The following is a 14,557-nucleotide window of genomic DNA, read 5'->3' as shown; positions in this document are numbered from 1 at the left end:
TCGCAGCCGCCGCTGTCCCCAGCCTCCGCCATGGCGCCCGCCCGGCACCGCTCCTGAGGCACCGACGCGGGGAGACGCGCCCCCTGGCGGGCGGGAGGAGCGCGGGAGGAACCGGACGGGGCAGGCGCTTCCGGGGCACCGGCACCGCAGGTAGGACCGGGGACGTGGGCCCCGGGCGGATGGGGTTCGGGGCGAGAGGAGCAGGGACCTACCAGGGCATCAGGAGGTCCCTGGGGTGATGGGGGGGCACAGACTGACCCATGGAGGGGGTGGAAATGGGGCACTGGGGACAGGGACCCCTTAAGGTGGTGGCACTGTTCCCCGCAAGGTGTTGCAGGGGTCCCTGGGGTGCTGGGGACAAGGACCCTATAGGGTGCCAGCACTGCTCCCACAGGGGTTTTCTGGGGATCCCTGGGGTGCTGGAGGAGCAGGGACAATGTAGGGTGGTAGCACTGTCCACGGGATTTTGGGGGCGATTCCCTGGGGTGCTGGAGGAGCAGGGACCCCATAGGGTGGGGGACAGGGACCACATGGGGTGCCAGCACTGCTCCCCACAGGGTTTTGGGATGTTCTTAGGGTGCTGGAGGAGCAGGGGCCTTGTGGAGTGGTGTTGCTGTTCCTCATGAGGTTTTGGGTGGGTGCCTGGGGTACCAAAGGAGCAGGGACCCTGTAGGGTGGTTGCAGTGTCCCCCATAGGGCTTTAAGGGGTCCTTGGGTGCTGGGCACAGACATCCCTCCATCAGGGGGTTCCACAGGGCACTGGAGCACGGGGTGCCAGAACTCCTCAGTGTGGGGTGACAGCAGGGTGTCCTTCATCCCCCACCCCAGAGCAGGTTTTAGGGACCCGACATGGGGCTCCCATTGTCACCTGCTTCAAATCCTTCCCATGCCCTCCTCCAGCCGTTCCCCTGAGGTTTTGGGGACCTCTACTGCACAAATCACCAAACTTCTGGAAATATGGGGGGGAAACCAGGAAAATCATGAGGATAATGTTGGGTTTAATTCCCCCTAAAATGTGTTTTAAAAACAAGGTAAAGTGGGGCTAAGTGAGACACAAAGATGAGCCTGGAGTAACAGGTACAGGCTGAGGGGGTGAGGAAGCATCTCTAATTAACCCACAGGACAATAAGGAATCTTTCCACACACTTTATTAGAGATATTGCCATAAATAAAACCTCACATGAGAACCCAGGAGCACTCAAATCCCAAAGATCCTTACATCCTGATTCCTAATGCCCCGAACCTGAACTCAGGAGGAAGCTTTTCCCTCTGCGCCAGGTGAAGTTTTAATACCAGGATTTAACCCTCTAGAAATGCGTAAAAAAAGGGGAGATTTACCTAATTATCAAGGTTTTTGAGGGGAAAAATGCATTCAGTGTGTTGTGGTTCAGAGGTATCTATATGGAGCGGGCCTAGGTGGAGGTGGCTTTCCTGGGCATGAGGCCGTTGGCCAGGTCCCAGCGCACTTCCCAGCGCAGGGCAGCTCTCTTCTTCTCAGTGGGCACCGTGTAGGTGTTGGGGACATAGAAGTGTTGTGGCTTCCCGGGAAGCTCAGCCTTGCAGAGCATCTGCTCCCGGATGCTCCAGCGCAGTTCCTGCCGCTGATCCTCTCCCGGGATCCGGAACTTCTCCCATTCTCGTTTATACTCAAAGTATTTGGCCACTCGGTCGGTTTTCCCCCTATTCCGTCCCAGCAGCTCTAGCCGTGGTGGGATGAAGGATTTGGGTTGTCCCGCTGTGTACTGAGAAACAGGAGAGCTCCTGCTCCCGAAATCCCCAAGGAGAGAGGGGGAGCTGTCCAGAGGGAGCCACTGGCACAGAGATTCATCATGGGAGCTGCTGCTGGTCTCAATCTCCCCCTCAGAGATGCTGTCGTCTGGCTCAGACAATTCCTGCCTGGGGCTCCAAACCTCGGGATCGCTCTCAGGCTCGCCGGGCACTGACTCATCGGACACCTCCATTCCGCCATCAGGTCTGTGCCTCAGCACCTTCCTTTTCATGACCAGCCTCCTGCCTCCTCTCTGCTCCTGTGAACATCGAGGAGAGCCTGGCTGTGTTCCCAAAGTGAGGGAGGCATCGACATAGGGATCATGGTGGGGGTGTGCCCACTGCTTGCTGCCTCCACGCTGGGGGTACCGCACTGCAGCTGGCGGCTCCTCAGCATCCAGAGTGGTCCAGTCATACCTGTCTGCTCCCATTGTATCCATGATTTTCACCAGATTGGGTGGATTCTGCAAAGAAACAGTAAACCAGAGTTAATTCCTTGCAGCACTTGGAGCTGAAGACATAAAGTGGGCTCTGACACTCAGCTGCTGAATATCCTGCTGCCAGCAGAAGGCTCTTCACCTACAGCAGTGCAGATATAAACCCCTCACATCCACAAGGAAACCCCCAAATTGCAGCTTGGAAATAGCACTGAAATTAATTCAGTGATATATAAGGTACTAACAGGATAATGGACAAGCACAGGGTGGATTCAGTTTGCTGTGTAATAGATTTTCCCCTTGTACCTGCTCTTAAAAACATGGAATTGAGTCATGATTTAATCCAGGGATGGCCAAGAGGATTTTACTCCCACAGAAGAAAAGGCTCATTGCAGCCCAAAGGCTGAGTGTGATTATGGTATTCCTCAGGAGCTGTGCTGAAAAGGGATCTGGAGACAGATTCCAGTCGTGACACAGGTTTAGGATGACTGGTTTGGAAAAGAGAGAAGGAAAACTCCAGTTTGAAGCGTGCTGTTATGAAATGCTGGAGCAGATGGTGTGGTGAGATGAGTGGCAGGTGTTAGCGAGCTGTCTGGTGTGGTGGTGCTGGCTCAGCGTGCTGGGGAATGGAAAAGGCTCCACCATGGTGTGGATAGCACAAAGCCAGCTGGGAATGCTGGATCCCACAGAACACAGAGGTTAAAACAATAAATTCCGTGGGCAATGATTATTTCATAGAGCAAAGTTACAGATGTGATAAAGCCACGTAAAAATGTGATTTCCTTCTTTGCAGAACCTGAGGAGTCCCCAGCAGCTACCGAAGGCTCCAGGACTATGGCTGAGGGCAGCACGGCTGCTGATCAGGATCAACTCTTGAGAAGGGTGCAGGAGCTGGAAGAGGAGGTGAGGAGGCTGCGGGAGAAGCTGCGAGAGGATAAGGAGGGCGCTGGGAAACAAGAGGCTCCATCAGCCCCAGGGAAGAGCAAGAAACGCCAACAACGGCCGTTTGATTTCGGAGCCTATGGCCGCAGACACGTGGCACTGAAGATCTCCTACCTGGGCTGGGGCTACCAGGGCTTTGCCAGCCAGGAGAACACCACCAACACCATCGAGGAGAAGCTCTTTGAAGCCTTGAAGAAGACACGGCTGGTAGATGACAGGCAGACATCCAACTACCACCGCTGCGGGCGGACGGACAAAGGAGTCAGTGCGTTTGGACAGGTCAGTATCCTCCCCTGCTGGGGCTCTTCCTGGGTTTCTGGGCTCCTGTGGGATTAATGTCTTCTGTGATGAGCCAAGACATGGGTTGGATTTATTTTTCTTTAAAGCCAGAAGCTTTAAAAGTGAGCCTGGTGCTGGCTTCCTGCATACAGGATGGTGATTTTTGACCCTCAGAATGTTTATTAGCATTATTTTTTCCAGGGGGCTGTTTTAAGAGGATGAAACATGGTTTTCAGGCTGCAGCTTCCCAACAGCCAAGAAAGAGAAGATGCCCCTTCCTTGCAGAGCCCTGGCAGCTGATTTAACTGGCTCACCCTAACAAAAAATGAAATCGAATCCAAGAATTGGATCTCTTCCTGTGGAGCCAGGCAGCCCAATTCCTGCGCAGAAGGGTCTGGGGGTAGCTGGAGCGGAAGGGAGCGTGGGAGAGGGAGGGAGTGAAGCGATGGCTTCGCCGCCAGGCCAGTCTCTCCTTCCCTCCTGGCTTGGGAATTGGAGCCAGCTCAGCTTTTGCTTCAGATGGGCTGTCTGCTCTCCTTCATGGGATGAGCCACATGGAATAGGGCAGGGGCCGGCTTTCCTTGTGCTGTTTGAAGCATGCAAGCACCTGCAGTGTTCATTAACTTGCTCCCACAGCAGGTTTCCCAGGCAGCCAGGCTGTTACTGCCTTAAACCATCACCTCCAGACAAAAAAAAAAATAAGTGAAATAATAAAAAAGCACATTATATCCAAAAACCAGGGCCTAAAGTTGAAGCAGATTTGAGCTACGTAGGCAGCCTGCAAGTTTCTGTGTTATTAAAGGAATCTGTAGCATCTGCTGGGAACCTGAGCAGAGGCAGCTCTTCCCGCAGGAAGGAGTGGGGAGATGGCCCCATTTGAGACACCTTCCTCTGGAGGAGATCCTGAATTTATTTCACAGTGGTGTAGGAAGACTTGGCTCCCCAGAATACACCCATCTGCCATTTCATCCTGGCATTCCTCGTTTTGCAGGTGATCTCCCTCGATCTCCGCTCCAACCTGCTGGAGGGGCAGAAGCTCAACGGCCACAGGGGTGCCTCAGAAGGGAAAAGCGAGGAGGAGCTCCGCTACACCCATATTCTGAACAGGGTGCTCCCACCTGACATCAGGGTGCTGGCCTGGGCCCCCGTGGAGCCTGAATTCAGTGCCAGGTTCAGCTGCCTCAAGAGGACCTACCGGTACTTCTTCCCCTGCGCCAACCTGGACGTGGGGCTCATGCACGCCGCGGCCCAGAGGTATGTGGGGACGCATGACTTCCGTAATCTCTGCAAAATGGACGTTGCCAACGGGGTGGTGAACTTCCAGAGGACGATCCTGAGTGCTGGAGTGACATGGGTTGAAGGAGGAGGAGGAACAGGCCCGCAGGATCCCTTCCATCTGTGCCAGTTTGAGGTGACAGGCCAAGCGTTCCTCTATCACCAAGTGCGCTGCATGATGGCCGTCCTCTTCCTCATCGGCCAGGGGATGGAGAGCCCAGAGGTCATTGACGAGCTGCTGGATGTGGAGAAGAACCCTCAAAAGCCACAGTACAGGTATGGGAAGCTTGGGAAAACTTGCTGGGCTGCTTCTTGAGGCGATGGCTGTGTGTGAAGTGCTGCTGGCAAGGCAATTCTCTGCCAGCCTGCAAAGCAGTCTCTCACAATATGGAAGCAAGCTGCCAGCGGCCTCTCCGGGAGGTATCCATAAGGATCTCAGTTTTGTTGCTCTCAGACAAACTTTATGGCTTTAGTCCACGGTATTTGCTAAAAGCTAATTCAGTTTCTAAAGGCAAAGGGAGTTCTGTAAAAGACATGGCTGCTTTTGGCAGAGGGCAGGGTGTTGTGTGAGCCTTTTCTGTCACAGATCCCTCCAGACAGTGACAGCTAACACTTCCCTCCTCTTCCCCAGCATGGCAGTAGAGTTCCCTCTCGTCCTGTATGACTGTGAGTTTGAGAACATTCAGTGGCTCTACGACCAGGAGGTACAGGAGTTCAATGTCACACACCTGCAGCAGCTCTGGGCCAGCCATGCCGTCAAAACCCAAGTGCTGCGCAGCATGTTGCAGGGGTTAGATGCTGCTCCCGTGGCTACAGGCAAAGGTAAGGGATGGGTTTGTGGCAATATCTTGGTCAGGGCAATCCCAGGCACAGTTTTGATGGAGAAGTGGTTCAGAGCAGCCCTGAGAAGCACTTTTGGGTGTTGGTGGAGGAGAAGCTCCCCATGACGCAGCTTCAGTGGTAGTTTGAGTCCAGAATGCCCCACCTGCTGGGCTGCACCCCCAGCACATGAGCAGCTCAGGGAGGGGATGCTGCCCCTCTGCTGCGCTCTGGGGAGACCCCCCCTGCAGTCCTGATCCAGCTCTGGGGCAGCAGCACAAGAGGGACGTGGAACTGTTGGAGTGAGGCCAGAGGAGGCCATGGAGATGCTGCGAGGGCTGGAGCAGCTCTGCTCTGGAGCCAGGCTGAGAGAGCTGGGCTGGGTCAGCCTGGAGAAGGCTTCTTAAGGGGAAACCTTAGAGCAGCTCCAGTGCCTAAAGGGGCTCCAGGAAACCTGGAGAGGGGCCTTGGACAAGGGCCTGTAGGGACAGGCCAAGGGGAATGGCTTTAACCTGCCCGAGGGGAGACTGAGATGAGCTCTTAGGCAGAAGCTCTTCCCTGTGAGGGTGCTGAGGCGCTGGCACAGGGTGCCCAGAGAAGCTGTGGCTGCCCATCCCTGGCAGTGTTCAAGGCCAGGTTGGACACAGGGGCTTGGAGCAACCTGCTCTAGTGGAAGGTGTCCCTGCCTGTGCCAGGGGGTTGGAGCTGGATGATCTTTAAGGTCCCTTCCAACACAAACCATTCCATGATTCTATGAATATCATGGAATTACAGAGGGATGGGTTTTGAAGGAGAGAGGAGGGAATTAAGTAGATTGTTCAAACCACGGGTGTTGTTTTCATTGCATCACAGGTGAGGAGAGCAGCAGCACCATCCTCTGGGCAGCCCGGCAGCCCCCTCTCTGCCGCCAGGCCAGTGGCTTTGTGGAAGGTGTCCGAGCCCGCACGTACAAGCCTTTGCTGTCCCGTCCCAAGTGCGAGGGGCTGGAGGCCCGTATCCAGCACTTTGTGCAGAGGGGCCGCATCCAGTCCCCCCTCGGGCTGGAGCTGGAGGGGGACAGGGACCAGCAGCCCCCTGAGAGCAAGAGGAGCCACAGCAGGGATGTCCAAGAGCAGCCTCCCAAGCGGGTCTGCGTGGATATGGAGTGATGGTGACGGGTCACCTCAGCAAGAGAGCATCTCAACCCTTTGCCTTTTCATATAATTGGTAAAAATATGCCATTTTCTAGTGCTATTTTTATAAATATCAAGTAAAGCCACATTTGTGTGTGTCTGGTTCTGGGCTCCTCAGTGCAAGAAAGACAAGGAGCTGCTGGAGAGGCTCCAGTGGAGGCCACAGGGATGCTCAGGGGTCTGGAGCATCTCTCTGATGAGGAGAGATTGCGGGAGCTCCTGGAGAAGAGCAGCCTGAGAGGGGATCTCATCAATGCAGATCAAGAGCTCCATGGTGGGTGCCAGCAGGATGGTGCCAGACTGTTTTCAGTGGTGCCCAGTGACAGGACAAGGAGCAACGGCCATAAACTAAAACCAAGTTTCACCTCAACGTGAGGAAGTACTTCTTCCCGTTGAGGGTGTCAGAGCACTGAACAGGCTGCCCAGGGCGGGTGTGAAGTCTCTCTCTATAGAGACATCCAAATCCCACCAAGGGATTTGTGACCTGCTCTGCCTGGCCTTGGGCTGGGTGATCTCCACGGGGTTCTTCAAGCCTAATGGTTCTGTGGAACGCCAAGGAACGCGGCTGTGCCCCCTGGGGGCAATGGTGGTGCCTCAGCCCCCTCACAACACCTCACACCACCGAGGCGACCCCAGCCCGGCCCCCCCCTCCCCGCGGTACCTGTGAGGGCCCGGCCGCTCCCGTGCTCCCTTCGCGACGGTTACCGGCAGCAACCGCCGCCGCGCTTCAAACCGCCGCAGCTGAGGCGGACCCGTCCGCTGAGGCCGCCCTGCGCAGCGACACCATTGGGCGGCACAGCTCTCGCTCAGCTCGATGGCCCCTTCCGATTGGGCAAGCGGGCTGAAGGACCGCCCCCGCGCTACTGCCATTGGCAGGTAAAAAGGCGAAGGGAAGGAAGAAGGAGGAAGAAAGATGGCGGCGGCCAGCGGCTGGGCGCTGCGGCGGAGCGTGGCGGGCCTGGCCCGGGAGGTGCGCACCTTTTGCGGTGGCGGCAGCAGGCGGGCAGCAGCGGCGGCGGAGGAGGAGGAGAAGAAGAAGGGGCCGGTGCGAGCTGAGCATCTGGCGGAGCGGCTGCGAGAGCGGAAGAGGGAGGAAAAGCAGCGAGAGGTGAGCGGGGCGGGGCCCTGAGGAGCGGGACTCTAGCTGCTAGCGTGTACCGCGGTCACACGTGCGGTGCAGGCCGGCGCTGTGGGAGCCCGGAGCCCGTTTATCCCTCAGCGCTCTCGGTTCCTTGTCTCCTCAGGTCCCTAGAGACCCCGCGCAGAGGCGGGTGCGGGAGCTGGCCATGCTGAGCGCGGGGCTGCAGCACGTTCACCCCAACGTCCTGGCCAAAATGCTGAAGCAGGCAACAGTGTACCAAAACGAGGAGATCGTGGTGATCAACAAACCCTACGGGCTGCCTGTGCACGGTGAGGGGCAGCTGGCCATGTCTGCAGCGGTGCCGTGGGGTGGCAGTGGCCTCTATGGCATTGGCAGCGGAGCCCCTGTCTCAATCATAGAATCACAGATTGGTTTGATTTGAAGGGACCTTGAAGCTCACCCAGTTCCAACCCCCTGCCACAGGCAGGGACCCCTTCCACTAGAGCAGCTTGCTCCAACCCCTGTGTCCAGCCTGGCTTTGAGCACTGCCAGGGTTGGGGCAGCCACAGCTTCTCTGGGCACCCTGTGCCAGCGCCTCAGCACCCTCACAGGGAAGAGCTTCTGCCTAAGAGTTCATCTCAGTCTCCCTTGTTTCAGTTTGAACCCATCACCCCTTGTCCTATTGCTACAGTCTCAGCATCCTTATAGCCCTCTTCAGACTCTGGAAGCTGATCTGAGGTCTCCAAGCAGCTTCTTTTCTCCAAGCTGAACAGCCCCAACTTTCTCAGCCTGGCTCCAGAGCAGAGCTGTTCCAGCCCCCTTATCATCCCCATGGCCTCCCTGCACTGGGAGGGATGTCACCTTTAGATCCCAGCCTCCATCTCACGTTCTGGGAGTAACTTAGAGTACATGGGAGGTGAACATTCCCCCTGACTGCTTTGCCCATGGGTTGTGCAGGTGGCCCTGGGATCAAGAATTGTATCACTGATGTGCTGCCAATTTTGGCCAAGATGCTGGAGAACATGAAGGCTGAACCCCTCCACCTCTGCCACCGGCTGGACAAGGAGACCACGGGTGTGATGGTGCTGGCGCGGAGCAAAGAGGCAGCAGACAGGATCCGGCTTCTCTTCAAGACTCGTCAGGTGGAGAAGATTTACTGGTAGGAAACGTTTGGGTGGACAAGTGGCTCTGAAGGGCCCGTAGGGTTTGAAAAAGAGGTGAAGGGATCGTCCCCAGGGTGTGTTGTTGAAGTGGTGGCTTGTCTTCTTTACCCACCTCTTTAGGGAGAAGGGATGAGGGGAGGGATCCCTTCATGCTAGAGCAACACCCACAGACCTCTGCTTTCCCTCCCCAGGGCAATCAGCCTGGGGGAGCCAGACCCCACTGAGGGCATCGTGGACATCCCCATCTTGGAGAAGGAGGTGCAGAGCCACCAGTCGCACTACAAGGTGAGCCATACATCCCCTCAGCCTCACACTCCCCGTCCCCAGCTCTTTCCTTTGCCTCCCCATGGGCTCACCCTGTTGTCACTGCTCAGAGGACACTGGCCCCCAGCTACCGCATTTCTCCAGAGGATGGGAAGGTGGTGAGAACCCGGAGGAACCGGAGCGCCGAGAGCGCCGTGACACGGTACCGGCTCCTGGCCAGCTCTGCTGCCTGCTCGCTGCTGGAGCTCCAGCCCATCACTGGTGAGACCTGGATGGGTGGCCCCACATCGTGTGAGCTGCTTTCTGTGTGGCTGCGCAGCCAAGAACAGTGCTGGAAGTGGGAACTTGTTGTTACATAGTGAGAATCCTGTTTGGGAAGGGTCTGGGAATAATCACATGAGCAGCAGTAAAAGGAGGGGATTCTCCCCCTCTGCTGCACTCTGGGGAGGCCCCCCTCCCCCTGCAGCCCTTATCCAGCTCTGGGGCAACAGTGTTCAAGGCCAGGTTGGATGGGGCTTGGAGCAGCCTGCTGTAGTGGAAGGTGTCCCTGCCTGTGGCAGGGGTTGGAGCTGGATGAGTTTTAAGGTCCCTTCAACAGAAACCATTACACAACTTTAATAAGCCATCCCTGGGCATTGGTTTGCTGCTGGGTCACTCTGGGTTGTGGATGGGAGCTGAGGCCTGGCACAGCTGGTTGTCATGTTTCTCCTCTCTCGCTTTCCTCCTCAGGGGTGAAGCACCAGATCCGGGTTCACCTGGCCTATGGCTTGGGCTGCCCTATCCTGGGGGATCACAAATACTCCCACTGGAGCAAGTTGGCACCTCAGGTAAGGCAGGTCCAGTGCTGGGTGGGCAGCCAGAGCCAGATCCACTTGCAGCAGCCCGTGTGTTTCCCAGCTCCCTGTGGGCTGGGGTTTCGAAGAGCTGGGGTTATAGAAAGGACCTTTTCTATCCTCACCACAGAAGCTTCCTAAAATCACCTTGAAGAGGCTGAAGCTGGAGCAGAGCAAGGCTCGCCACCTCCCGCTCCACCTGCATGCCCACCGGCTCTCCCTGCCCCTGGGCGAGCGGCTGGACCTCGTCTGCAAACCACCCCCCTTCTTCCACAAGACTCTGAGGAACCTGGAGCTGGACTTTGCCAAAGATTAACAGGGCAGGAAGGGAGAGGTGACATGGATCTCCACATCCCTGGCATGTATAGTGCTGCGTCCTGCTGCTTGGCAGCAGAGTCCACCTTGGAGACAGCGGTGAGATGAAGTCCACAGTCCCTGCTGCTTACCAGGTACCTGTGGGTGCTTCTTGCCCTGACTTGGTGCAGGAAAGCAGCTGGGCACACTGAAGAGACACTAGTTTGGTCAAATGAGGCTGTGTAGAAACTGGGCTTTGCCCTGTCATGGTTGGAACTTGTCTCTGAGCAATAAATGGTCCTGTTGGTGCCAAGGTGAAGGGCTTTGTGTCTCTGTGCTTGGTCCCTGGCAGGTTTGATTGGTGCAGTCCCATTTGAGGACTGTCACTCAGCCTTCCAGAGCCATTTAGAGTTTCTCCTTCCTATCCTGGCACTCTGTGCTCCAATTTGGAGAGTCCCTTCCTTGGAAAATCCATGGAAAGCGCAATTTGGCAGCGGCTGGGCTGGGAATTCCTCTGCTTGGCTTGGCTGCACAGCTCCTGGACTCCCTTTGCAGTGTCAGTGCTGGTTTTTGGGCACAGAATATGCTGCTGGGAGAGACTTTCCTGTCCCTCTGCGCCTTCCAATTCCCCTGTTGATTCTAGATCCCGTTATCAGCATCCTTCTCCCTCGGGAGCTGCCTCAAAGCCAGATTCCTTCCCCTGTGCCCCAAGATTGAAAAGCTGAGGAATGGCAGCACCAGCATTTGGTGTCTCTTGGCCTGTCCCCAAAGCACAAGTTGGTTTAGGTGCTGGAAAAGGCTCTTTGTCGCCTGTGGGGCTACCGCATACCTTGTTGGGGTGTCTCAGTAGGGTAACACCTTGTGCCCTGCAACCCTGTGCTTCAAGTGGGAAAAAATAGCTGAGGACCCCCCACCCTCCTCAAAAGCACCCAGAAATACATCTGCTTATGAGAGAGGGATGCAAAACCACAAAAAGCTGGGCTGGAATTCCGCCTTCCCAGCCTGCTGCCACGGCTGCCTGGGGGTTTTGTTTTCTATTTCAGGATGTGCTGTTTGGGAAAAGGCTTCCCCCTGTAATTACCAGTGGATTCAAGGCGGTGTCTGAGCTCTCATCCCAGCTGCCTGGTAGGGATGGCTTGGCAAGAGATGCCTCCAGCCCTACAAAGCCACTCCTTGAGCTGGGCACACCTCGAACGACACCAGAGCCCCCAGGCAGCAGCAGCAGCAGCAGCACCATCGTCTCCTCTTCCTCCATACAAAGATGTCCCTCTCACACACAGCCGCTGAGTACATGCTCTCCGATGCTCTCCTCCCAGATCCCGGTGGATCCCGATCCAAGGGCCTGCGGCTGGAGCTGCCCAGCGATCGCCTCCTGAAGTTCATCACTGTGGGGCTGCCCCTCTTCCTCGTCTCCCTCGCTTTCGCCCAGGAGTTCTCTGCTGGTGAGTCCTGGTTTTTGAATGGGAATCTTCAGGATACGGTTTGGTTGTCGCTGGGAAACGCTTGTGGTCTCAGCGATGTGGCTGTGGTCCGAGGTGGGGCAGCCTGGAAATGCTGGTTTAGGAATCATTCTGCCTCAGGGATGTGTATTGATTGGTTTTAATGCATTATTGGTTGCTGGGGAAGCTGGGAACAGCCGTGCTAAACCCCAGCACCAGTGGTAGATCAATGCCCCACCTCAGCTGCTTGCCCCCAGCACCTTTGGGTGTTGCTGGTGAGGAGGAGGAGGGTGGTGGCAGGGCAGCTCAGAGAATACATCCCACAGGAATCATAGGATGAATCACAGACTGGTGTGGGTTGGAAGGGACCTTAAAGCTCATCCACAGGCAGGGACACCTTCCACTAGACCAGGTTGCTCCAAGCCCTGTCCAACCTGGCTTTGAACACTGAAGGACAGCACAAAGGGTTTCATTGATGGAGCGTTGTGACCTCAGGCTAAATCTGGCCTTGGCCAATGTCCTGCTGCTGCCTGTGAGGGTTTGGTTTGACTTTGGTTTCTGGCTGCTTTCTAACTGCCCCACAGTGCTCAAAGAGTCTGTGTTTGGGAAGTGATGAAAAATGCAGCAGTGGGGAAGGACAGCTACAGAATGACTCGGAAAAAGGGGGTTTTGTAATTCCAAGTAATGCCTGAGATGTAATCACCCTCCCTGGACCCCCATGGCTGAGGTTCACTCTTCTGCTCACCCCAGGCTCACAGATCAGCTGCTTCTCCCCCACCAACTTCACTGGGAAGCAGTCAGCCTATGTCGACACGGCTTGCTGGGACTCCCTTGTCCACCATGGCTTGGACACCGAGGGACACGCTGTCACCAAATCCCTGTGGGCTCTCAAGGTACATGTCCAGCTCACATCTGGGTGCCCTCAGGTCCCACCTGGGTGTGCAGCAGAGCTGAAGCAACTGCTCTGCTTATCTCCTTTCCCCCAGGTCTTCCCCTACTCGCTGCTGGTGGTGGCGGTGCTCATGTACCTGCCGTACCTGCTGTGGCGTTACACAGCCGCCCCTGCCCTCCACTCCGACCTCGTCTTCATCATTGATGAGCTGGACAAGTCCTACAACCGCTCCGTGCGCCTGGTGCAGCACATGAGGAAGGTGCAGCAGGACAGCGCCGAGCCCGAGCGCTTCTGGGAGGAGTACGAGAGGTGAGGCCCTGGGGAAGCCTGCACATCCCACTGATGTTTGTCCACATGGTGTTGTGGCTGTGGCCACATTCAGGATGGGCTTTGGTGAAGGGATTTGGTTGGGGAATGGCTCTAACTCCCCTCTGTGTCCCCAGGGCCCGCCAGGAGAGGTATTTTGAGTTCCCGTTGCTGGAGCGCTACCTGACCTGCAAGCAGCGCGCTCACTCCCTGGTGTTCATCTACATCCTGAGGAACCTGCTGCTGCTCGTGTTCTTGGCTGCCACCTGCCTCTACCTGGTCTTCCTCCACCTCAACATCTTCTTTCAGGATGAGTTCAACTGCTCCATCAAAACAGGACTGCTCCAGGTGGAGCCCCACATCCCGCCACTCATCCCCTGCAAGCTGGTCTTCTTCTCCATCTTCCAGCTCATCAGCCTCTCAGTTGGTGGTGTCTATGTCCTCCTCATACCTGTGGTCATCTACAACGCCCTGCAGCTCTGCCAGTGGGACAAGGGGCTGCTCTCTGTCTATGAGATGCTGCCAGCCTTCGACCTGCTCAGCCGCAAGATGCTCACCTGCCCCGTCAACGACCTCAATGTCATCCTCCTCTTCCTCCGTGCCAACATCTCCAAGCTGACGTCCTTCAGCCGCCTCAATGCTGTCAGCGCCCTGAGGGAAGCCACCACCAACAAGGAGGACATCGACACTGTCATCGACTTCATGACGCTGCTGGCAGGGCTGGAGACCACCAAGCCCAAACACCACGCTTGTGCCCCTGATGGCAGCACACCACAGTCCAACGGCAGGGCCCCAGGTAGGATTTGGTGGTAGATGACTTCTTCACTTTCCTCTTGGCTCCCACATGCAAGATCCTGCCCTGGGGATGAGGCTGGATCCATCCACCACTAAGGCCCTAAACCCTTTGGCCAAGCCCTTCAGGTTTTGGGAGGGATTTGTGGGGCTGAGAACTCCGTTTCCAGCCAGGAATGGGCTCTGGCAGCCGGGATGTGATGCTACTGCGAGCCCACGCGTGGGCAGGAGTTGCTATAGGAACAGAAAGCGGAGAGTTTGGCACTTCAATCCAAGCTCCGGGCAAAACCTGACCCCCCCCAGCAGTGGTTTCTAGGCTCTGGGAGACAGATCATCCTGTCTCATCCCGGCAGGATGGGAGCCAGGAGGCCTGGGCTCCTTTCCTGGCCCTGGGCGTTTTGGTTTCCAAAGAGAAAACCACCAAAACCCCCCAGATTGCTGTATTTAGCATCCTCGTTGGCGTGGCAACCATGCGGCTAGTACAACTGGCTCTTGGGCTACTGGCACACTGGTGGTGGAAGCCCAAGACCCCAGTTTGTGATCACCCCAATAACTAACTTCCTCCTCTTTGTCTAGAAATGAAGCCTGGAGTGGAAGCAATGGGAAAAGCCTCCCGGGATTCACTCGGCTCTGCCTGACCCCAAGAGCAGGCTGCAGGCAGAGCAGCTGGGATCCAGGTGGATTCAGTTCCTTATTGCCAGCATTCCTCGAGCACATTAAACTCTGGTTTGAAGACAGCCTGGTGAGGTGATGTCTGTAACGTGACAGCAGCGGCGGGGCTGAGCTCCCCCGCGTTATTCCT

The 14,557-nt window shown here is 56.5% G+C and overlaps 4 protein-coding genes across 5 annotated transcripts; 3 read left to right on the top strand and 1 right to left on the bottom strand.

The window, feature by feature from the left end:
* The first annotated feature begins 28 nt into the window (after nt 1-28).
* On the top strand, nt 29-6,774 carry PUS3 (pseudouridine synthase 3). Its single transcript, XM_062608776.1, has 5 exons — nt 29-150; nt 2,998-3,425; nt 4,417-4,976; nt 5,332-5,522; nt 6,372-6,774. The coding sequence occupies exons 2-5, from the start codon at nt 3,039-3,041 to the stop codon at nt 6,665-6,667; spliced, it is 1,434 nt and encodes a 477-aa protein (XP_062464760.1). The 5' UTR covers nt 29-150; nt 2,998-3,038; the 3' UTR covers nt 6,668-6,774.
* HYLS1 (HYLS1 centriolar and ciliogenesis associated) lies at nt 1,132-7,484 on the bottom strand. 2 transcript variants are annotated; one of them, XM_062608779.1, is made up of 2 exons: nt 7,353-7,484; nt 1,132-2,231 (listed from the first exon to the last, which is right to left on the bottom strand). In XM_062608779.1, exon 2 carries the CDS (start codon nt 2,205-2,207, stop codon nt 1,413-1,415), a length of 795 nt encoding a protein of 264 aa, XP_062464763.1. In that variant the 5' UTR covers nt 2,208-2,231; nt 7,353-7,484; the 3' UTR covers nt 1,132-1,412. The 2 variants fall into 2 exon arrangements, with proteins under 2 accessions (XP_062464763.1, XP_062464764.1); XM_062608780.1 differs by lacking the exon at nt 7,353-7,484 and adding an exon at nt 2,511-2,912.
* Nucleotides 7,485-7,580: 96 nt separating this feature from the next.
* RPUSD4 (RNA pseudouridine synthase D4) lies at nt 7,581-10,481 on the top strand. The gene is made up of 7 exons (XM_062608777.1): nt 7,581-7,799; nt 7,936-8,101; nt 8,730-8,931; nt 9,127-9,220; nt 9,310-9,460; nt 9,929-10,026; nt 10,163-10,481. Exons 1-7 carry the CDS (start codon nt 7,605-7,607, stop codon nt 10,346-10,348), a joined length of 1,092 nt encoding a protein of 363 aa, XP_062464761.1. The 5' UTR covers nt 7,581-7,604; the 3' UTR covers nt 10,349-10,481.
* PANX3 (pannexin 3) lies at nt 10,476-14,492 on the top strand. The gene is made up of 5 exons (XM_062608760.1): nt 10,476-11,768; nt 12,516-12,658; nt 12,752-12,966; nt 13,101-13,759; nt 14,332-14,492. Exons 1-5 carry the CDS (start codon nt 11,588-11,590, stop codon nt 14,391-14,393), a joined length of 1,260 nt encoding a protein of 419 aa, XP_062464744.1. The 5' UTR covers nt 10,476-11,587; the 3' UTR covers nt 14,394-14,492.
* Nucleotides 14,493-14,557: the final 65 nt, after the last annotated feature.

This window comes from Pezoporus occidentalis, unplaced genomic scaffold (genome assembly GCF_034315485.1).
Source record: "Pezoporus occidentalis ecotype Australia unplaced genomic scaffold, CSIRO_AGI_Poc_V1 ctg130, whole genome shotgun sequence".
Classification (NCBI taxonomy): Eukaryota; Metazoa; Chordata; class Aves; order Psittaciformes; family Psittacidae; genus Pezoporus; species Pezoporus occidentalis.
Note: the sequence above shows the minus strand (reverse complement) of the source record. Positions and strands in the feature narration are given on the sequence as shown.